Here is a 23,905-nt window from a genome sequence, read left to right as displayed (position 1 = left end):
GGGTGCCATTGGAGGAGCTACCATAGGATGTCAGTTGGATGGTGTTGGGATGCATTGTTGGTTTGCAGGGCTGATTTGATTGCGTGCTTCCTTTTTTTTTGTTTTTGGGTTTTCATTGAAAGAGTGCGACACTGTGAATCAAACAAAGGTAGGCTTAGGAGAGTTCACATCTCCTCCCCACAAGGGGCCGCCCCACAACACATCCCCGCCATGTATTGGGAACATCTCCTGATGATAATACTAAAACCGATGATGTCATCATTGGGAGATGTTCTCAATACATGGCGAGGATGTGCTATCAGACATTGTGGGGATGAGATGTGATCTCGGCTTAGGATGGTGAAGATGTGATCATGGAGCTCCACCACTGCCATACTTAAAAAGGGAGAGTAGAGGATGGGAAAGCAGGCATGAACCAACATATGATGATATCAGAAAGGAATCATAGTGAGCAGGGGTTGATTGATTCCATGATTCCATATAGAGATACAATGTTCTATGTAGAATGTGATGAAAGCAGGGAAGAGGGAGGAGGATGTGAATGAAACAAAGAGATGTGTGAATGGTCATAGAGAGACGAATGACAAAGAACCTCTCAATTTGCATATCCTCTTTGTATTTTGTGACTGATGAGGCCGTATTCCTCTCTTAGCACTTCTAGATAGGCTTCGCATGCACGCACAACCCCGGTAAAAGTTTCACATATTTCAACAAAAAAGTTATGCTTGTTTAAGAAACTTGGTTTCCCAAACGATCAAACGTTTAGGTTGTGTTTGGTTTGAAGGAAAAAGTAGAGAAATGTAGGGAAATTTATACAAAGTTTGTAAAGATTTCCTTACCTTTTTCTTATTTTCCCTACTTTTTCCTCTAAACCAAACATAGCCTAAAGGTATTAGCTTGCACAGTATTAGTAGGGGTTAGTGCTTTCTTGGGAGTCTAAGAGGTGTTTCAAAGCGGTAAAAGAAGCTACGTGGAATTATGTAGAAATTATAAAATACAAAATCTCAAAAAGGACAAAAAAAAGAATGGTGCCTCATCACACCATTACGTTTAAGTATATAGATATAGATGTTATTTGTTTGTTGACCAAGCTTTTTCCCATGTTTTCAACAAAGGGTTTTGAGTTGAAACGTACCCATAAATTTGTCCTTGCATATGATGCACATTAATCCCTCCACATCTCCCTTAATTTCTTGACATCAATGATTAACTATTAGGTTTTCTCTTCAATTTGTGTACCTTCTCTGGATTGATGACTTCTATCAATAGCAAGATGTTAATGTCCCTTGCCATTTCTCAAGTGTCCTTGATCATTGGGTCGATCTTCCATGGAATGGTTAATACATTGTCTTGATTCAGTCTACTGAGAAGCTTAGATTATTAATCAGCCATTCAATTGGTAAACAGTGGAGGCATTCCACCACATTGCAGATTTTGGACTATCTCTACAGCTCATAGAGCCAAGTCAGTAATTCTCTATAGAATAATGAAAGGTACCTCTCGAAGGCACACATTTCGGACACACGCATGCACGTCAGGTACCGTAGTCTTTTTCATGTGCTTCGACTATCTATTCTCTGCAACCCATTTGCTACTTCCGTGAGACTGTAATCTTCTAATGTGGTACATAAATCTCATTTCATTTAGGGCAAGAAACTGTCCCTTGCTACTTTTAGTTCTTTTGGTAAAAGTTTTATAGAAGTTCAACATCTGGACCTCAACACGGAATAAAGCCTCGATAGAGGAAAGTAAGTTAGTACTCCAAAGACGCATTTTTAAGATGGCTAGTTATGGTTGATGCATTGATTCAATACCAATTAGGTTTTAAGAGAGAGTTGCAATAAAAAAGAAAATAGAGAAAGTTTAATGGGGTATTTTGGTAATTTAACAGTTTTATCATCTTACTTAACGACTGACAGGGTATTTGTCATAATGTAAAAGTTTAGGGAAGTCTTTGTTGCAAATTAAAGTATAGGGGAGTCTTCACCACGGACCCTATAATACAAGGAGAGTCTTTCTAATTTACCCAAAAGAAAAAACGTTATCACATGATTGTCATGTCCTTGTTAAACTTTATGAATTCCCAAATTACACCTTCCTTAATTTATCGGGCTATTTTGCTCATTCTCTTGCATAATTGTATAAAACCTTGTGTTTGCTAAAGTTCCGCTTATTTGTCATCCAAAGTCGGTGAGGAAGAAATAATGTGGTTTGCCTTACCTATTTTTGCTATTTTGAAACTATTTTTCACCTATATATGAATTTTGAATGTATATTTTAGTAAATTAATTTCTTTCATCAATCCCATTTGGCGTGTCTTTTCGCGCAGTCTTTTGGTTGTTTACAAGTTAGGCAAACTGATTTTTGGTCTATTATCGTTTGGTTCGCGGAAAATCTAGCCGCCAAAACCGGACTGCCAAAAAGACGCGAGAAACCCATTTTGGGAAGCTCCAAATGAAGCTTTTCATGTATTTCACATTTTATTCTCGCACAAAAAGACACGGAAAGGCATGTATCTACCAAACTAGATTCGGTCTGCTCAGATATTCATGCAAAATCTCAAATGCGTCTTTTGATTGTTAGAGCTACCAGAATATCCTTCCAAAAAGACTTGCCAAACAGGCCCCTAATTAATAGGAATGGGCAAAATGTTGGAATATGAAAGTTTAGGGCTCAGGGGTATTTAATGTAGGGTAAATTACAAAGACCCCCCTGTACTTTGTTTTGTGACAAAGACACCCCTATACTATAACCGTAAGACAAAGACCCCATTCCGTTAGCCTTTCGTTGAAGTCTGCCGTTGCAATATTTTTTAATCCCCATACTACCCTTGTAATAACTATTCGGACAATTAGGAGAAAAACACTGTTCATCTTCATTGACCTCACGAACAACATCGGTGGTAATCCCCTCTACCTCAAATTCCTTCACGTTTCTCTCTCTCTCTCTCCCCCCCACCCCTACCCCAATCTCTCTTCTTCCCCTTCCACTTCCCGTTTCTCTCCTCGCCTTTCTTCCTCCCGCTTTCCTCTGTTTTCTGTTCCTCTCGGTCATAGCCGCCACAACTCGTTGCAACGGCTAATTTGGGCATGCCCCCCTCCTTTGGCTTATTCTCTCCCTCTGTTCCTTCTTCTTCCTCTTCTTTTTTTTTTCTTCATTTTCTTTTGCCCCCTCTTCTTGTCCGTGACATTAGAAATCATCGACTACCTCTGTTTTTCAATCTTGAAAGAGATTACACTGAATCTCGGGTGAAGCATATGAAAAAACAATGTAGGGCCCTAATTGTTCAGGATTTGAGTGGGATGACATCAACAAATGCATTACATGTAAGGAATAAGTCTGGGTTAAGGTAATTGTGGATTATTGTATTTTATATTTTACACAAATGTATATATATCTATTTTACATGGCGTCCAATTTATTAGTATATTTTTGTTTTGATAAATGTAGAGCCATCCATATGCCAAATGATTAAGGAACATGCATTTTCCATTTCTCGATGAACTTTCTATCATCTTTGGAAGAGACTGAGCCACTGGGGAGCATGCAAAAACCCATTGTGATGCTGTAGAAGTTGTTGATAGGGAAGAAAAATCAAGTTACCAACCCATGGAAGATGAACCAATTAATGAAGGAGAAGTTCAACAAGTTGGATTAGAGTTTTTTCAAGATGATAACATGACTTCACAATTTGCCACACAACCACCATCCACTCAACCTCCAATAGGTACCTCATCAACTTCTTGTCCGCATAGAGCGAGTAAGAGCTCAAAGAGCTGCGTGGATGATGACCCGTTGGTTAAGGTGATTTTAGAAAATATAGATAGGGTTAAACAATGATTTGTCGAATACAATGATAAGGTTGCACAACTGATAGATGCGTTGAATGTGGATAAGGAGGGTTGGGAGATGAGAATGAAAATGTTTGAAGAAATAAGGAAAATCCCAAGTTTAATTTTAATTGAGATGATCAAAGTGAGTAAAAAGTTAACTAGTGACATAGAGAGGTTGAATACTTTTTTAGCCAACCTGACTTTAGAAATGCATACAATTTCTCTTATACCCTCTTTGATTAGTTGATTAATAACTCAATAGAACAATAGTTATCTTTTTTTTTTTGTTTTTGTATTTTGATTATCAGAGAAATGTAATTAATGAATAGAAAACAAACATATGTTATATTTTTTTCTTTTTTTTTTGTTTTTAACATAGCAAGTTCAACTTATTGATTTGATAGGATAAACCTGTAGTTTGTTTTTAATTTAGATCTTTCTATGATTAGTGTGGTATTAAGAAAACCTTCAAAAAGGGTAATATTAGCAATAATGATTGATTGGATTCTTTTTTATATGGCATGGACCTATTACACAGGTATATAAAACAAAACACCGGCAAAAAAATTCATTTGGGCAAAAGGGTAATTTTGGCAATAGAAAAACAAATTAGCCTCTTACCAAATAAAGTTGGTGAGACAAAAGATCATAAGTAAATTGGAACGTGAAATTTACCTTGGTAAGTTTGAACTAAAAGAACATGGGTAAATAAACTTTGCTTCGTAAAACGTGGGTAAGTGAATTTAACTAGGTAAGGCTTCAATGTAAGTGTGCAAATAAAACCTCGAGGACTAAATATCACTACCAGCAAAATAAAGGGTGGTAACATGCAATTTATCCTTATTATTATTTTGAAATTGTCACATGCAACGCACGTGAACAAAAAATGTTTATAAATGCGTACTGAAGGTTAGGGGCCTTTTAGTCTAGACAATCGATTCTATCCGTCCAACCTGTGTTCGTCGTCTCTGTGAGCGTTCCCTCCTGCTAAAGGTGAGTCTCAACTCTCAAACCCTAAAAACGCGAGAGAGGCCTTAGCTCTTCATCTTCCGTGCGTATGCTTGGATTTTTGTCAGTTTCTTCTCTATCCATGCATATTTGTTTGCTTTTTATATCAGTCTACCCAGGATTCAAGATTTTATCTTTCGTTCTCTTTTAGAACTTTGTATCTATTAGCTGAATATATTACTGGACTAGGGTTTGACATGTATATGGGTTTGTCCTTTTTTTCCCCAAATTCTCGATTACTCTTGCAGGGTTTTTGATAACAGGTGCCGCAGCAAAATAGACTGCTATTGTTCATCCGAGTTGGAATAATCCGATTTGCCCCGTTGTGTCTCTCTTCTCATTTTGCAAATTTATGATATATTTTTTAGCTAGATTTTAATCCCGTAGGGGGTTCATTCGATTATTATTGTTATTGTTTTTAAACATCATTTCTATTCGTAATTGTTTATATCTATTTGAGTAATTCTGTAATTAGGCGTTTTATGAATTATGTAGCTACTTTCGTAGCAATCCATACATATTAAAACATAATTTTGGTCCACGATACTTTTTGTATGTCGTAATTTTTTTTGGTCATTTTATGTCATCGGTGTTTCATTATAAATTTATTCATGTTTACTTTAGAATGGTCTCAGGAAGAATGAGTGGTCATTCGAGTAGAACCATTTACGTTGGCAACCTCCCTGGAGATATTCGTGAGAGAGAAATAGAAGATCTTTTTTATAAGGTAAATTTAGATTTATACGGCACCTTTTGGTTCCTACTTATTGATTTATACTATTTTTTTTTTCTCATCTCTATATGATTATGTTTTATATCTTCTCCAGAAATGTAGTGTTACAATTTATCTACTTAGTCTTACATCTAATTAAGCATAGTTATTACTGATAAAATATAGTTATGAATACACAGTAGGACAAAGGTCAGCATGTAAAATTGTATATAATCTTCCTATCAAAATAAGGAGAAAAATTTTGCATTAGATTATGAGGAAACTGTGTTTCTTTTTTCTAGTGACAATTAAAACTGATGTACAGAATCTTGTTGTACAGGGGTGTTTATAATGATACTTATAAAATAGATTACTTTACCTTACAGAAAAAAGGACCATTCCTCTTAACCTTCCAATGAAAAGGCCATCTTGTATTGAATGGTGTAGAGATGTAGGGATGCATGCATCTAAATGAGATATCCCCAGTGTGATGATGCAAAATCACAGGACTGTCAGATCCGATGCCAGTTCATCCAATACTAACCTGAGTCCCAAGAATAATTTTTCACATCAATGTGGTTAAAACCCATAGAATTTATCAGTCCAAGGTCCTTAACTAAAGCCATAATCTATGTGCTGGAAGAATCTCTTTATTGCAGAAGACCATTTTCTGCACCTAATACTTATCCAACCTACAAGTGCTAGAATAACATCATGTTAATTTGTTCATGTACAAGGTGTATTGTCTGATGGATAGAAGTTTTATTTTAATGTGGTCATGGCACTTTAATGTGCCTTATTTGCTGAATGTTAATCTTTTCGTTTTGTGGTTGTCATTGGCTTCATGTCACAGTATGGGCCTATTGTTGATATTGACTTGAAGATCCCGCCAAGGCCACCAGGTTATGCCTTTGTTGAGGTAATATGGTATTCTACTTAGTTTTTTTTTTAATCCATTTTTAAGTGTGAAACCATCCTGTTGCCCATTTTATATTTTTTTCCCTGACCTCATATTTGTTATTAGTTTGAAGATTCTCGAGATGCTGAAGATGCCATTCGTAGTCGTGACGGGTATAACTTTGATGGGCATCGGTTAAGGGTTAGTATAGTTTGTAATTTTCTGGTTTCACCTGTGCTCATTTATTAGTTAATACTTCTTCATTTCTTACCCATTTCATCTATTGTTTTATATCAATATAGGTAGAACTGGCACATGGTGGGCGTGGCCATTCTTCAACAATAGATCGTCGTAGTAGTCATGGCAGCGGTGGCAGCCGTGGAGGAGTCTCTAGGCGTTCTGAATACCGTGGTGTGTGTCCCAACCATCATAACTCTGATATTCATCTATAGGCTGGTTGTATTTCTTTTATCAAACTGCTCTTAATTTCTCTCTCGTGCAGTGTTAGTCACAGGTTTACCTTCTTCTGCTTCATGGCAAGACTTAAAGGTAACCATGATACCTTGTATACCTTGTTTCATAGACATCTTTTTTCTATGTACTGGTCTCTGTCTCTCTCCCTCTCTCATTACAAGTATTTTGTATGCAGGATCACATGCGTCGAGCTGGGGACGTTTGCTTCTCTCAAGTGTTCCGTGATGGTGGTGGTAGGTTACATTGAGCTTCAGTTTTTTTATTTAGGTGGTGCTGAAAGCAGAATGTAGAGAAGATTCCAAACATAAAATGGCCTAAATGGATAAATCCTGTAATCTTTTTGGTATATGATAAAACTGTTAGGGGTAAATTAATCACCCTAATGCCTGTACTTCATCATTTAGAAATTAAGTCTTGAGTTGGTGAAATGCTAAATGAGACATTCTAAATTGGAATCTTTTCTGTATTCCTCTTTTATACCCCGTTTCAGAAGTTATCAAACATTACCTTAGGAGTTGGTGGTTGTATTTGTATTTATTATTTGGCTCATTTTTGGTCTCTCCACTCTTGTTGTATATTGATGCAGAAAAGGTTATGAAAAATTTCACATAGGATTTGAGATGGGTGGCTGATGTTTCTTTGCAGTATTTTCTGACCAACCCAAAGACATTAAAAGATTACTTGAAATATATTATATGATTGCAATATGACTCTTTGTGCATTTTGGAGCAAAGAACTGGACAAATAGATAATAGTACATGGAGGGGAGATGATTGGGGATCTGGCGGTTGCAAGTCGTGGGAAGATTTAATTAATGGTTAATCTATCAGAGAAAACTTAATTATGACCAGACGAAGAAGAGTTTTTTTTTTTTTGCATGATCATGGATGATGATCATTGATGAATTTACTTGACTGGGATGCTGGCTGTAAAGGCAGATGGGTTGGTTAGAATTCATGGTCATTGAGGCCGGGTTTTTGTAAAATATAGATCATGGTATCATGACCCTTGTCTGACTGTTTGGGGGCTGTGCATACTCGTAAGTTTTGGTTGATGAGATTTCTTTTTATATCTTTTTTTTGAAAAGTAATTTCTTTTCATGACTTTGTGATATTTTTTTGTGTATGTGGTGAATGTATTTTATCTTCATTTTTTACCTTATTCTTTATGTTTTCATGGTGGTGTCTGGCATGCATTTTTTTTTCTTAATGAAAACTGTTTGGCATGCATTTTATGAACACTGAATAAATACATATTATATAATTCCATTCAGGTTTCATTTGTATTGTCTGTAAACGGTTCTTCCTCCCTTATTTCTTCTTTGGTTCTTGTTTTTTCATAACTGGCTAAAATTTAATCCAACATTTAAGCTGCAAGTGGTTGTTAAAGATTGCAAGTTGTGATTGAAATTTTGCAGGGGGACTGTTTTCCCCTCTCTCTTCTTGTTACTTTCAATTTGTTTAATGTGCATCTGTTTGCTTATCAAAAGGGATATGGTACTTGTAAAGTAAAAAAAAAAAAAAGATTCTATCTCTGTATGTATACTTGTGAGGGAGACTTGAACCAAAGGGTTTAATGCCTACAACTTGGAGACCTTTCTGATTCCTTTGTTTTTTTCAGAAATATGGGGGCATTTGATTTGAAGAATTAAAAAAAGTGGGGTACTTGATTTGAAGAGTTTACACTGCATTGGGCTTAGGCCCTTGGGTTGGGACCTTTCAAAATTTGACATATCTTCAACCTGAGCTTGTCCGAGTTGCACCTCTAATTTGACTTCTTATTTGCCTTTCCTTTTTTGATGTGAACTTGGAAGTGCTCTCTAGCTGAAGTTCATAATCAGTGCATTTCAGAGATAAACAAGTTGTATTTATTATGACTTTGCAATAACTGATGTTAGTTGTGGAATTTCTGCTTGAATTTTTGATTGCTAGAATGATAATATTGCACTCCATTCTAGGGTGTCATGCTAATGTTGTCAAAACTGCACAATTTGAATCATAAATCCTGAGGGGTTTTGATTTGAATCTTATATATAATCCTTTTCTGCAAAAATCTCAGATTTTTTTTTTGAATCCTACGATTTGATTCGTAAATCTTACATTTTTTATGACTCCTGTGATTCTAGTAAATTCAATTAGGTGTAACTTCTCTACTTTGTTGTTTTTTTTTTTTTTAGTTTTTTCAAGGGAAACTTGTTTTAAGGTCCTTGCCAGAAACTGGTTTATTTGCATTAAGTTTATTTTCCATCATATGTAATTTAAGGAGCCATTGTAAGTGGACTATTTGACTTTCAAGTTAGACTTAATTATATCACCTTAGTCTTTTATTGTAGAAGTGGTAAATTATGTTGTATTAGGTACATAGCTACATGTATAGTAGACATGGATTAAAAATAGGGTAAAATTGCCTTCCTTTGAATGAATAGTTGCTTTTTCTCAAAAAGGTAAACTTTTATATATATATATATCCTTTTAGTATATCGTTACCGTCATCGTCATTGTCATCATCATCGAAGCCTTTTAGTATGTATATATTTAATTTTTTGACAATTTTGTAAAAAATATAAATAATCTTATTGTGTATGATATGATTCATGATTTGATCTGATTCAACTTTATCTATTATTTATAATATGGTTATGATTTTCATAACGTTGTTTTGTGCTACTGGGGAGGTGGATCAATAGTGCTATCAAATTGGAGAACAGGTTGACTGAAGTCTATTAGACAATTATTAATTCGGCATTGCTACAATGATGGACAGTCAACAAACAATGCCTCTGTTTGGCGCGCCTTTCCATGTGGGTTGTCGGCTGTTTAGAAGCCCGGCAGCCTGCATTTTGGTCTTTTCCTGTTTGGTTGGGAAAAGATCTATCCACCAAAAGATGTCTTCCTGAAATGACGCATGAAGCCTGTTTTGGGCTATTTTCGGGAAGCTCCAAATGGGGCTTTTTGCCTTCTTCATCACGTCTTCACGCGGGAAGATTGCCTTAACCAGTGTTCAGGCTGCTAAGATCTTTAAAAAGACTTGCCAAATGGCACCAATATGTTCCAGAAGGCTATGATTGGGTGTAGTTGAGAACTTGAGATGCAATGACTGAGGTAGGACTCGATCTGGCGAAGCAAACTTGTGAAAAATCTTAATTAAAATTTACCGTTTCCTATAAAAAAACTCTTGTGGAAAATCGAGTGTTTTTATCACCAGCTTTGAACCATAAGATTCTAGACTTCTGCATCTACAATATTTTGGCCATAGCCTTCCAAATTCATCCCTGGCTACCTTCCTTTGCTGCCTCTCTTCAGCTGATAGTGAATTGGATTCCTCTTTTACGTCCAAGCCTTTGGTCTGAGCTCATGTGATCTTATTCCTCCCAAGAATGCACCCTACATACTCCTTGCACTATTGTTTAATATTGTTTTTGAGGAATTTAAGCTTCCTACGAAAAGATTCACAACACACACCATATACTTTAAGTGGAATGGTCATGTAACTTTAAGTGTGAAGCAAATAAAGTGATGTAGGTCTCCTCCTCAGCTACCTTACCAAAGGGATGCTTCACTTCTATTTATGTCTTAAACGTCTATTTAAGTAATCGTTATTTTCCAATTAATATAAATAGCTGTTAATCAAAAAAAGGATATAATCATAGTTGTTGCTAAGCTGCATAATATCTGAATTTAGAGGTTGTTTTAGGCATAAGTATTAACGATTTGGAGAAATGAAACCAATTTATCTATTTTCCCATATTCTTCTTTTATTCATTTGTTTTCTTGTTTGGTGGTTTTGAAGTATATGTTTTTTGTTTTGATTTTTCTGTAGGTACGACTGGGATTGTGGATTACACAAACTATGAAGACATGAAATATGCTGTGAGTTAAATCTTTTACTCTTTTACTGCTTTTTATTTTTATTTTTTTTTTAATTTTAATTATTATTACTTTCTGTTCTAAATATCTGATTTCTTTCTATTGACAGTATTTTACTTTTTTTACAATAAAAATGATATTATACCTTTTCTTTATCTGCAGATTAGGAAGCTAGATGACTCTGAGTTTCGGAATGCATTTTCCCGTGCATATATACGAGTATGATTTAATAACTTGTCAATAGTTTTATGATGGATATGGCATGAAATGGAACGGAATGACAAAACAGCATTCATGTAACTTGGATGATGATGATGATGATTATTATAATTTAATAACTTGTCACTCTGAACCCTTTCTTTTGTTCTTTGCACGGCTTTTACGCTTGTATTTGCCTACTTTAGGTGAAGGAGTACGACTCAAGGCGGAGCTTATCTAGGAGCCATAGTCGTAGCCGGTCCCACTCAAGAACTAAAAGTAAAAGCCCTAGTCGCAGTCGCAGTTATAGCAGAAGCCGGAGCCAAAGGTTTGTTTCAGTGGTTTGTTTTTGGTCATTTTGCAATTCAGTTATGAATGTTGATTATATGATTCTTAACTAAACTAAGTTAATTCTTATGCAGTAAATCCCCAAAGGCCAAGTCTTCTCGTCGTTCTTTGTCTAGATCTCGATCAAGGTCTGTTTCTTCTCGCTCCCATTCAGGGTCAAGACCACGCTCTTTGTCAAGGTATGCAATTCTGTTTGCATGGTTGTTTTAACATACATTATAATTTTTTTTTTCATGTTGTTAACTACATTCTTTTACAAGAGTTTGTATTTTTCTGCTTTGGTGGAAGCATTGCTTTCTTTCAGTACATTCCTGTTGTCTGGTAAGATGTCTTGTTCCACGGGTTATTATTATTTGCAGAACCTTCCATTTAGACCCTTGTGTAACTTCTGATTAGAAGTTGGTTTGTCAACACTACCTTCATTTTGAGATGTACTGCTTTTTTCAGTTTAATGAAAATTCCTTTTATCCTTCAATATAAAAAGATCCTTGTAGGAGTTCTTGATTTCCTATTTTTATTGCCTAGTTTTTGGTTTTGACTATGCATTTTTTGTTCCTATATTGGCCTCCTTCACCCTTTTCTAAATTTCTGTGCAACATAGGTAGTTTTCAAATATTTGTTGATATTGCTCGCACAATTGTACCTTCCCTTGTGGTGTTTTGGTTGTATTAGCTTTCAAATGTGCTTTCAAACAACCATTCTACACCATCCACCATCTAGATCTTTTCTCTATGGTTTTCACACTTGATGATATGTGCTTGTTTTTATTTTTCTCATTATTTACCAGATTTATTGCATCCTCAGACTGTTGCCGTTTGATTTTTTTGGCTACTAATGAAATGCATGTACATGCATCAGTAAGGGTACTCATATTCAGAGTCCAATTGCATTGTTTTCCAGTGATTTCTGATCTTCAGTCAAAAGACTCAAAACCTTATTTTGTGAAGTCCTATGTTGACCTTTATTATCTTTTGAGTCCTTGACGACCTTCTTTTAGGATGTGCAATTGTTCTAACATTTGAAATAATTGCAAGATTTTGTGTTTATCCATCTACTTCAGTTGTATCTTTGTATATGCTTTTTATGTTTGCATCGGGGTAAGGTATGCCAAGTACATTGTAAAGCATATCACTGGTATGCCGTTGATAGACAGAAACAAGAGATAGATGATGATTTGACTCTGGTCTAATGTATAGATGTTAGCAGGATAATATGACATGTTGCTTGGCGAGTTGGCATGACCTCATTTTATAGACTGGGGTGTCTTATGTACATAGCCAGTGTATCAACCTCTTATGATTTTAACACATGGATCTTGTGTAATTTATTAGTTAATTTGTAATAATTACAAAACAAAGAAATGGATGGAAACAAAAATGAAAGCAGCCTGCCAAAAGGATATATATGCTTTGAATATCCCCTGGCTGATTCCAATAGAGCTATCAAGAATCCTTACCTTTGCTCAAGATCCCCCCCTGGTACTTATAGCCAATAAAAACCAGAAAATAGTAATTTGTGATTTGTCAATTATAATCAGTTTTAATGTAAAGCCATTGCCCAATGCGTCTTGGGCCCTTGGCCCTTGGGAGGGGTGAACTGGATATGGACCTAAATTCTGACATTTCAGCACATAGCGGTCGCATCCATACTTGATGCTGCATTCTCCCGTTTGTTAGCCTAAGATTTTACCATCACAGGCCGCAATGATCATTACTGGATTCCTTTGAAGTACAAATCATTCCCAAGAATAGAAACCTATTGAAAAGACAAATTGATGAAACTGACTGTTTCTCCTATATGGGCCTTGTTGCTGGTGGTAAAATTATGGTACACAAGGAAAAGAAAAAGATTTTTTTTTTTTAATGGAAAGGCATTTGATAGAGTCTTCTCTCGTTAGAGATGACAGCTTTTGTAGCATGCAATTGTTTGATGGCACTGTAGTTTTTTTTTTCTTGGCTAGTCATGGATTGTATTCCTCTACTCTCCATAATGGTATACACAGTATGTAGAACTGTCCTGGTAAGACTCGGAGTTGTCTTGCTACAATTTCTTTGTTGCTCTTATTTTCTCCTTTTCATTGTTTCTTGCACTTTTTCCACTTATTGTTCCAAAGTGGATGGGGGATAGCTGAGAAAACGCACACCAAGGTTGCCGAATTATCATCCCTTGTTCATAAAGGTTGCCTTGTTTGTTTTCTAGATATGGCATTATGCGGCGATTTGGGGATTGCATATTAGGAACTTGATTGGATATGGTGCAAATGCCTGCAACTCTTTTGGTTGTGGAGGTATGCTGTTTCATGGATGAGCAGCTTTATAAACCTGGATTATATATTAATTCTTTACAAATTATGCATAGCACGCCCATGGGAGCTAGAGCTAGAGTGGGGAAGGAGAGGATGAGCTGCGATATTAAAGCTGGATTACTGTGTACTAAATGCTATTGGGACCAACCACCAATCAGCGGTAGAAACAAATCCAAAATCACTTTGTGGTCCAACATCGCCATGCTTGTAGGAGTTGCGCTCAGAGTCCTCTTTGGATTTTGGTGGTACAAATGGGAATGATGTTCCTATCCTAACCTCTATATCTTAACTATGTTACTGTGCCATTATCCAGATTGCCAATATATCATTGTGCTTTCTATTTAGACATGTTTCTTCATTGGGTCAATGATTATCAGCGACTTGCCGGGTTCCTCTTTGTTGGGAAGGGAGTCTTAATGACTTGTGCTCTCTGTGTTGAACCATGCTAAAGTTTTATGGTGTTTTTTTTTTTTTTTCCTTCTTTTGCCTTTTGAATATGGTTGCTCTGACGTGGAAGAGGCGTCCTGGCTTTTGGATCAAAGGTGTTAAAAGAACGTTGTGGATATTGAATTGGGTTATTTCTGGAACTTTTGCAGATCTCCATCAAGATCGAAATCTCCATTACCCTCTGTAAGTTAAAATTTGTGACTTGAAAACTCTTTCAATTGGGTACTTCATGTATTTCTTTACTCAACCTGCAATGTGCAGCCTCGTAGCAAACGTGTGAGCAAAAGCCCAAAGAAGCAGAAGAGCCTTAGTCATAGCCGGAGCCCAAGCAAGAGTCGTAGCCGCAGCTTATCTCGGTCTCGATCTCCATCTGCATAGTCATTTCTCTGTTAGTTAATGATGTTTCCTTTCCCTTGCCTTGATTGCCTAATTGTTTATTGGTTCTGATAGCATCTTTCTATTATTTACAGGTAAGATCTGGCTGCAGATGATCTGACAACTCATGGTCTTCTAGTGAGGTTGGTGTTTGCTACTATGCTGGATAAAACATTCTTGATAAACTAAACAATGGAAGAGTTGTACTGGGACAAATTTAGATGTTGGAATTAAACAGTGATTTATTATGCTTCTCCTATGATACTAAAAAGATAAAAATGCATGTCCTATTAAAACAATGACTTGAAATTTTGTTGGTTTGGACCTTAGAACTCTTGCTTTGTTTCTGTCTAATTTGTTCATCTTGATTGGAGATTACTAGTTATTGGTAGGAAAATAAGCAACAAATGCATAGTGTATTGCGCACCTAATTTTGTATGATCACGCTTAGGAATCCTTCTCTCTCTTCCTATTCGTCTATTCCCAGCCAATTCTTCGGAAGGACCTCCCTAGTCCCAATTCCCAAGTCTCAATCGGATTCGTAAATCGGTTGGGCTCTCGGGATGGCAAACGGCAACTATGTTTATGTTCTCCAACGTTTCCAAATTGGTTCTTGTGAAGTGGTATGTATAGCTTAGGCCGTTTTTACAGCTTGACCTGGATAGTGGATACGACCAAATTTTCAAATGTCAGTAGGGTCTGATACGCCGGATGTGGTGTATCGGACTTTTCTAGGTGATGTTTGGCATTGTAGATGATTCTTTCTTGCCGATTATTACTGCTTTTTTGAAGTGGTCATCTTTGAAAAATTACTAAAAATTGCAGTTTGTTTGGTACTTATTTTCAAGGGTGATTATTTTTTTTGGAATCTATTTTGCATATTTTTTTGGTAACAAAGTATTTTGCCTATTGATGAACCACAGTTTCGATACATGTGATGTTGACCGGTATGGACTAATACGTTGCAAAGTTTTGATCTTTGGCTGCAACCCAACTCAGAATCCTTATAAGGGAATGATTGGACGTAAACTGGTGGTGTATCATTGTTTTTTTAAAACTAACCGGTGACTGAACCTGTCAGGGTCTGGTTATTGGTTTGAACGTTCTGACTGTTTGACTCGAATGGCCGGGCCATTCTGACAAAAAATTGGAAAATGGTTTCAAAACCATTCGAATGATTAATCGGTGAATTCAGCGGTTTGCCGACCAAAATCAACGGTTTTGGGGCAAAATGGAACTGGTTCTGGTTCTTCTGGGCCGGTCCGGTTGTAAAAGCAATGTTGTTTATATCAGTATATGCATAGAGTGGCACCAGGCTGAGCTCTGTCAAGAAATCAGCCGATCTCCACACCCACAAATATGTAGGAAGACCATTGGATCATGAAGACTCGTCCCTCTTACCAACAACATTGGATTATTTGTTTACATCCGGTTCCGGTTGAAATTGGGTTTAGAATATCTTAAAATGATTAACAAAAAATATTATATATAACCAGGTTGAAATTACTTTAGTATCATACATCAGTAGTAAATAGTAAATACTATTTGCACTAGTAGAGTGCAAATGAAAATAATGCAAATTCTAGTTTAATTTTGTTTTCGCTTTTATTTCATTTTGTTTCACGTTTTGTCTTACTTTGTTTATTTGTATTGTAATCAAACAAAAGAAAGTAAAATTTAAAACAAAATTATATCATTTTTTTTTATATAAAACCTTGCTGTTCTACACAAGCCAAGGGGTAGCACTCCCCCTAGTCAGACGAGTTCATTTCCTTGCTAGTCAGACGAGTTAACTTGTGGTGTAATAAATAAATCAATATAATGTAAAATATAAAACATTATAATTTATATAATATTAAAATATTCTTTTTATCACATTGTACATTAAAAAATGTGTAAAAATGGAAAGAAATGTTGTTAATGAGAGAAATGGCTAAATAAGAAAAAGATAAAATAAATATTTTATCCATGACCATTTACTTGATCAAATAGGCCAACCGTTCATAACTAGTTGGGACCCGTGTGATGTACGGTCTTTGTTAAAGAGAAGTTGAAGCAAAAGGGTTAAAATTATTAATTAACAATTTTATATCCAGTTTTAAAAAATTACAATTATAATTATAATTTTTTATCAATAATAATAATTAATAATTCTTTTTATCATTTAATAAATTTTATTATTTTATGTAAATAATGTATTTAAGTAATTACTAATATATAGTTATTATTTTTAGTTTATGAATTACTTATTGTCATTAATAATAAAATTTTAACAATTATTGTTATTCAAATGTACTTTAAATGAATTTTTTATTGGGATTTTAGACTGCACTCCAGCTCAAAATTCTGAATTTCATTGTAGACCTATAACAATTCAAAATTTAAAATAGCTCTACCTATAACACCAATACCTGCCTGTGTATTGGCATCAATTCCGAGTTGGCATCTACCCCAATTGTACAGTAGAACTAAGATTTGTTTGGGTGGACTATACATTAAAAACCCATTTTTTATTCTTAAATAGAAAAATACATTTTTATAAAACAGATTAATCAAAGAGAGATTCCTTAAAACTAGGGGTGGATTCGAGCTGAGCCAAATAGTTCAAACCTCGGCTCGGCTCGAGACTGTTCTACAAGGCTCAAACTCGGTTCGAGCCATAACCTTGAACTCGAACTTGACTCGAGTAAAAAATTATAAGCTCGAACTTGGTTCGACTCGAGCACGATATTTAACGTTCGTTTTGAGGATGATAACTACGGCCAAGAAAAGTGGTGTTCATCTGTAAATATATAATTCACTATGCCCCTGCTAGTGATGTCGTGCGTGCTGGGCCTGGGCTGCTTCTTCCCCTAACCAAAGTCCTAGTGTTATGTAGTCTGACTTTGCAGATGATTGAGAATTGGGAAGGATACATTAGACAATATAATGCCTGAATTTTTATTTGGACTTGCGTCACACGTGCGCAATTTCTAGACGTGCTGCGGATTAAAGAATCTGGGTTTGCTTTGATTAGTGTGTTAGTTTTTGTCTTACAATAGCAGTAGGTGAATGTTTCAGAAGTGTTTTGTTTTAGATGGAGGAAAAAACAAATGTATAAAAATTGTTAATGACAAGGGTTTATTAACACAGGGCTTTGGGAGGAGGAATAGGACTTGCAGGAACCGCCACTGCTTTTCGTGTATCGTGAGATATGGGGATTAAAAATATTGCAACAGCGGATTTTAATGGAAGGCTAATGAAAGGGGGTCTTCGTCTCGCGGTTATAGTATAGGGGTCTTTGTCGCAGAACAAAGTACATGGGGTATTTGTCACATACCCCATAGTATAGGGTCTTTGTAATTTATCCTTTAGTCCTCTTTTGTTTAGCGGTAAGTTGAGGTGGGAAAGTAGACCAATTTTCCCATGTTCTTTTTCCATAACACGTTGGGCTCACGGAAATTAAAGTTTCCCCTAGGTAGGTTTAAGGCTACTTACCCTGGGAAAAACTTACCCACCTCAGAGGTGGGTAAGTTTACTTTCCCAAGTCGAAAATACCCATGTATTTTTAACAAGCTTAGGGCAAAGCTTCTTCCCCAAGCTCATATTCAGGAAGAGTATCCATTGTCGATTCGTGGAAGAGTCCTCTACAGAGTTGATCGATAAGTCTTCTTCTCTTTTTGCTTTTCGATCATAAAATTACAACTAGAGATCCATGCCTTTTTCTCTATGATTCGGGTTCTGAATCTTGGGTTGTTTCGATGAACAGAGAGGATTGTCAACAGATTTGCCACCCTTGAAGGTGAGTCATGGGTTGCCTGAATCAATCCTTGTCTTTTTCTCGATTTTCTTTGAAGTTGGTTCATTCGCATTGCTAGCAATCTATGTTCATATTTAATGCGAACTTGTTGTGGTTTTTACAACTTGGAATCGATCTAGAACATCCACAGTTTTATTTGGTTGATTGTAGTCGAAGTAGAGGAGGTATGATTTTCACTTGAAACCTGATGGAGGGAGATTTAGCCCGACCCCTTGGCTGTGCGACACAAGGAAGCAATCGCGTATGACCTGACAGGAGCGTCAGCTCGGCACAACGACCTAGCCATATCTCAAGAAGAGGCCCGAGCTCCCCCAGAGGAGAGGCCCCGAGCTCCCCAAAAGGAACCCACGCTTCCTATAAGGTAGAACTCGAGCTTTCCCTATCAATCCCGAGCCTTACAAGGAACCGCGCGAAGGGCGAAGCCCGAATTGACCCACCTCGGGTCAGTCCGGGCCACACTCCTATCCGAACTCAATACTTCACCTTGGGCACCACCCCGACACTTTAGCTCTAGGTCGCATGACTGAATAACCGTACCTGACAAAGAAGTCTGTACTCTGAGGCAGCGCACCTGACTGATCAGGGATTAGGTTGAACGGCAGAATAGCCGCTCTGAGTCATTTTATGTCCAAATTGGCAGACCGTTGCCTGCCTTTCTTTAAGGCAATGAAAAGCAAAGGGTTTGAATGGAACCTAGGTTGCCAGCTCGCGTTTTACGAGCTCAAAAGATACCTCGCCAGTATCCCAGTTTTGACCTGGCCCGAAGAGGGCGATGTCCTAGAGCTGTATCTCTCAGCAAGTGACGAAGTGGTCAACTCGGTACTAAAAAAGGTAGTAGATCGGGTCCAACGACCCATCTACTATGTTAGTAAAGTGTTGCAAGGAGCGGAGACGAGATATCCGGAGATAGAAAAACTAGCCTATGCATTGATCATTGCAGCCCGCAAGCTCCTCCCATACTTCCAAGCCCATACCGTTATCGTCCTCACCGACAAACCCCTGAGGCAAGTGTTACTCAGGCCCGAGGTCTCTGGTCGATTGACGAAGTGGGCCATCGAGCTCAGTGAGTATGATCTCCAGTACAAGCCGCGAACTGCTATCAAGGCCCAAGCCTTGGCAGATTTTGTTGCGGAAAGCACATTCAGCTTCGAAGACCCTAGCTTGGTTGAGCACGAAGCCCCCAATCCGGGCGAGGTCGGTGCTTCCAGGTCGGTTGAGTCTGAGCCCCGTGAGGTCGCACCCAGTTCGGTATCTCTCCTGGTTAGGCCAAGCGCGAACTGGGATGAAGAGCCTTGGATTCTTCACGTAGATGGCTCCTCAAATCATCCGGCCAGCGGAGCCTGAGTAGTTCTTCACGATCCGAGTGACACAAAATTGGAGTACCCTCTATGTTTCGAGTTCGTGGCATCCAACAATGAGGTGGAGTACGAAGCATTGATAGCCGGGCTAGCCCTGACCCAAGAGGTAAGAGCAAAACACATCGTCATCTGTAGCGATTCCCAGCTCGTGGTCAATCAGGTTACAGGCGAATACGAAGCCCGTGAACCGACTATGATCGCTTACTTAGCTAAATTAAATGAGGCTCTACTTGACTTCCGGTCACACTTCATTAGGCAAATCCCGAGGTTGGAGAATGCTAAGGCCGATGCCCTGTCCTGGTTAGCCAGCACTAGTGATAACACCATGAGAGCCGTGTACATAGAAGACTTACCTCGGCTTAGCATTCTCGGGGGGGCAGAGGAGGTAGCTCTTGTCGTCCAAGCAGAGCGGAGCTGGATCGATCCACTCGCGAGCTTCCTACTACATGGGACCCTCCCCGCAGATCGCAATGCCGCCAGGAGGGTAGAGCGCCAGGCAGCCAAATACGTCATAATAGACGGACGGTTGTACCGAAGATCCTACACGCTCCCCTACCTGCACTGCTTGCGACCTCCCGAAGTCGAGCTTGTACTCCACGACATTCATGAAGGCCTGTGCAGCGTACACCTGGGGGGCAGGGCCCTCGCTCAAAAAGCACTATGACAAGGGTACTATTGGCCAACAATGAAAACAGACGCCGTTGAGTTGGTCAGAAAATGTGATAAGTGCCAGAAGCATGCCAATATCCACCATCGGCCCACCGCTGACGTCAAGTATCTCACCAGTCCATTGCTCTTTGTGCAATGGGGCATCGACTTACTTGAACCATTCCCGCCAGCAACAGGCGGTAGGAAGTTCCTAGTAGAGGCGATAGATTATTTCACAAAGTGAGTAGAAGCTGAACCTCTCGTGACAATCACAGCTCGAAACGTCCAAAACTTCTTTTGGAAGAACATAGTGTGTCGCTTAGGGTTACCTCGGGTACTAATTTCCAACAATGGCAAGCAGTTCGAGGATATCAAATTCTAGGAATGGTGCCAAGACATGGGGATTCGGTAGAACTTCACGTCGGTCGCGCACCTGCAAGCAAACGGTCAGGTAGAAGTCATGAACAGAGCAATCCTCCGCGGATTGAAGGCCAGGCTAGACCAAGCTAAAGGACTATGGGCAGACGAGCTACCCAACATCCTATGGGCCTACCGAACTACAAAGAAGACCGCCTTCGGAGAAACTCCCTTCAACCTCACCTACGGCACAGAGGCAGTCATCCCAGCCGAAATTGAAATCCCTCATTATGACTGGAAGCGTATGGCGACAAGACCAATGACGACGAGCTACGTACCAACCTCGACCTACTCGACGAGGTGAGGGACCTTGCCTACATCAGGACCGCAACGTACCAGCAAAGGGTAGCTCGGTACTACAATGCCAGAGTCAAGAAGCGAAACTTCCGCGTCGAGTAGGCAAACTCGGTACTACAATGCCAGAGTCAACGTACCAGCAAGGTCATGGTACCTAAGCCCGGCGTTGGCAAACTCGGACCGAACTGGGAAGGACCCTTCCGAGTAAAGAGAGTATTCGGAGGAATGTACGAGCTCGAAACCCCGGAGGGTTGACAAATACCCCGGGCATGGAACATCGTCAACTTAAGGCGATATTACCTGTAAATTACCGAACTAAGTGGACTATGAGCCGCTCCCAGAGCCTAAGGGATAGAATGCCGAGCTAACAAGGACCTCGGCACTATAAGACCCAGTCGCCTCTTTGGCATGGGCAAAGCCTAGGAAAGTATCCTAGCCAAAGGGCTAAAGCGCCGAGCTGATGATGACCTCGACACCTCATCAACGTAGACCAAGTGTTAGTGTCGAAAGAGCAGGCAACACGGGTATGAAACCCGAGGTGCATAGCCCGCTCCGAGTCAGGCCTATTGAAGACAAACCGATAAACTTTGACCCAGGCGGAGAACAGTTCGATAATATTGTCATTTCAGCAAAAGGAAAGAATGACTGCACAACACTTAAACAAAAAAGGTATTTCATTACCAATGTTTCATTTACAATCTATTCAAAAAAAAAAAGAGCTCGCAGGCTCGATGCATATCACTTCAAGCTCGCAGGTTCGGTGCATATCACTTCGGAGTCACACCTCCCTTGCCCTCAGAAGGAACTTCGACAGCATTCGGGGGGTCTGCTTCATCTTCAGAGTCCAGGTCGTCGTCAGCTGCAAGAGCCATCTCCAGAGTAATGCGCGAGGTGGTTATGGCACGGGTGTCGAGTCCGGGGTACGCATGCCTTATCATCGACCGGCTCAATTTGAAACTCCTCCAGTACGAGCCCACCATTAGGTTGTCAAAGCGCTCTGACGCGATATACTCGTCAACGACCTTCACTTTAGTGTCCTTGAGGGCCTGGAAGAAGATCTCGGACTTCTCCTTGATATAAGCCTTAAGATATTCGACCTCATGCTCCAATACCCCTTTCGAGTCCGCGAGATGCTTTACCACAAGTCTCAAGGCCCCGTTCTCCCTCCGAAGCCTCCCCAACTCGTTCTTCTGAGCCAAGGCGTCGCCCTCAAGGCGATGGATCCGCTCCCGAGCTACCCTCAGCTCGGTGTGCGCTGCATGGGAAGCCTCTTCGGCAGCTTGTGCCCGCTTCATGTTCCTCTCTGATTGGATAGTTAGGGCGTGGATGGAGGAGTTTACCTGCCAAGCAAGAACAAGTCAGTCCGACAAGAAGAGAATAATAGCACAGGAAAAACACAAAAGGGAAACCACTTCGACTTACCACCATGGCATGAGACGCAGCACGTGCGCCAATGTGACCTGGAGGAAGGTCAGCCCATTCCGCAACCTCTCCAGGGTAGACAGCCTTCTTGCTCTTGCGGAGAGCACAACTCAGCGACAGCACGCTACCAGCCCCCTCTTGGCTCCCCGAACTGGAGAATACTGTTTGTGTATGGAAAGCTTCCATAGTATCGACATCCCGAGCCTCTGCGACCTCGGGCTCCGCCGCAACCTCCGGGATAGGCCCGGCCACCTCGAGCTCCCTAGGAGACTCCAGGTTGATGACTGGAGGATGGCTTGGGACTTCGGGCTCCACAGCCAGAGGAGACTCGATGCGAGCCCGCTTAGTAACCCGCTTTCTTCTCTTCATCCCATCGAGCAAGTTGACACCACGGGTCTTCTCCGCCTCCGTGACACCTGCGAAAAGAGCTCGACATCAGTAAAAAAAAAAATGAGTAAGAAACCTACCCGGACTCAGACCGACCTGTATAAGCTTAGCCTCTGTAAGGTAATCTTGGCACTCGAACCCGAGTTGGGCCAAAGACTGGAAGGTCTCCGCCGTGTCTTTATCCAACATGACACCGTGGTCGGGAATAGCCGCCCTCCAATGAGTGGGAAACGGCCACCCCGTAGCACTTCGGACCACAAAGTAGTCTCGCTTCCACGCCGGGACCTTACTTGGAAGCTTGTGTAAAAGTTTAAATCCCGGGTGGGGAGACAGGTAATAGGCCCGCCTGTGCTCGGGGAGGAAGCTCGCTTGCTTCTTAAGCATGAGGAGGGCGGAGAAAATTTCTAAGTCTAAAGGAAGGACGTATTCACAGCATAGGGAGATGGTCCCAACAACGTTGCAGATGGAGTTCAGGTGGAGTTGACCAACGGTGATGCTGAAGTGATTCAAGACTTCGACGATTAGGGGATGAAAAAGAAGGCGCAGCTCGACGATGAGCTGCTCCCGGAAAATCACGATCTCGTTTGGACCGTGCTCCCAAGGGAAGTTGCCCGTAGGTAAGCTATAAGTATTCTCCCTGGGCAGGTTGAACTGACAAACAAGAGACCGAAGTCTCTCAGACGTCATGGTGGAGGGTTCGAACTTATCTGGCATCCGAACTCGACGAGAAGTGGATGCCAAGCTGCCATAGGTGACCCGGACTAAAGGCCCTACCTTCGGCTCATCCAGAAGGCTGTCGAAAGAAGCAGCCCGACCCGAGGTCTCCGCCTCAGGCTCTCCTAAAAGACTACCTAAGCTACCCGAGCTACCCGAACTAGACATTGAAAGGAAAGGAAATTGAAAGAAGCTAAGGGGACTCACCAAGGAAAAGCTACCGAACTAAGAAAGGTGACGCGAGCTGAAGACCTTGGACGCGAGCTCAAGAAACAAGTACTGAAGACTGGCGAAGGAAAAGTGACCAGGGCCCCCACTATTTATATCCGCTATACCCACGCATCAACGGTCAAGATCAAAGCCATCCAACGGCTCTCAGGAAAACCGGCTGCACGACCC

At 39.7% G+C, this 23,905-nt stretch overlaps 1 protein-coding gene across 12 annotated transcripts; it reads left to right on the top strand.

Moving 5' to 3' along the window:
• Positions 1 to 4,737: 4,737 nt before the first annotated feature.
• Positions 4,738 to 14,796, top strand: LOC104598953 (serine/arginine-rich splicing factor SR30-like). Of its 12 annotated transcripts, none has more exons than XR_016083445.1 (16): positions 4,738 to 4,826; positions 5,477 to 5,568; positions 6,407 to 6,472; positions 6,578 to 6,652; positions 6,754 to 6,862; positions 6,954 to 7,000; positions 7,101 to 7,158; positions 10,745 to 10,794; positions 10,954 to 11,010; positions 11,196 to 11,317; positions 11,412 to 11,516; positions 13,537 to 13,624; positions 13,696 to 13,887; positions 14,239 to 14,272; positions 14,351 to 14,445; positions 14,560 to 14,796. XR_016083445.1 is itself a non-coding variant. In XM_088899622.1 (14 exons), exons 2-14 carry the CDS (start codon positions 5,482 to 5,484, stop codon positions 14,561 to 14,563), a joined length of 909 nt encoding a protein of 302 aa, XP_088755748.1. In that variant the 5' UTR covers positions 4,738 to 4,826; positions 5,477 to 5,481; the 3' UTR covers positions 14,564 to 14,796. The 12 variants fall into 12 exon arrangements, 4 of the variants coding, with proteins under 4 accessions (XP_088755748.1, XP_010259571.1, XP_010259572.1 ...); XR_735450.3 differs by having other exon boundaries at positions 4,745 to 4,826; positions 5,466 to 5,568; XR_016083444.1 differs by adding an exon at positions 5,090 to 5,163 and having other exon boundaries at positions 4,762 to 4,826; positions 13,696 to 14,272.
• Positions 14,797 to 23,905: the final 9,109 nt, after the last annotated feature.

The sequence above is a fragment of the Nelumbo nucifera genome, chromosome 3, assembly GCF_055504915.1.
Source record: "Nelumbo nucifera cultivar China Antique chromosome 3, China Antique-T2T, whole genome shotgun sequence".
Taxonomy (NCBI): domain Eukaryota; kingdom Viridiplantae; phylum Streptophyta; class Magnoliopsida; order Proteales; family Nelumbonaceae; genus Nelumbo; species Nelumbo nucifera.
Note: the sequence above shows the minus strand (reverse complement) of the source record. Positions and strands in the feature narration are given on the sequence as shown.

Bases quoted from the DNA above. Each gene is read 5' to 3' on its own strand.
- LOC104598953 (XM_010261268.3), top strand. From the start codon at position 5,467: ATGGTCTCAGGAAGAATGAGTGGTCATTCGAGTAGAACCATTTACGTT. The intron at 7,001-7,100 runs GTAACCATGATA...TTTTGTATGCAG, and splicing joins CTTCATGGCAAGACTTAAAG to GATCACATGCGTCGAGCTGG. The intron at 11,011-11,195 runs GTATGATTTAAT...TGCCTACTTTAG, and splicing joins TTTCCCGTGCATATATACGA to GTGAAGGAGTACGACTCAAG.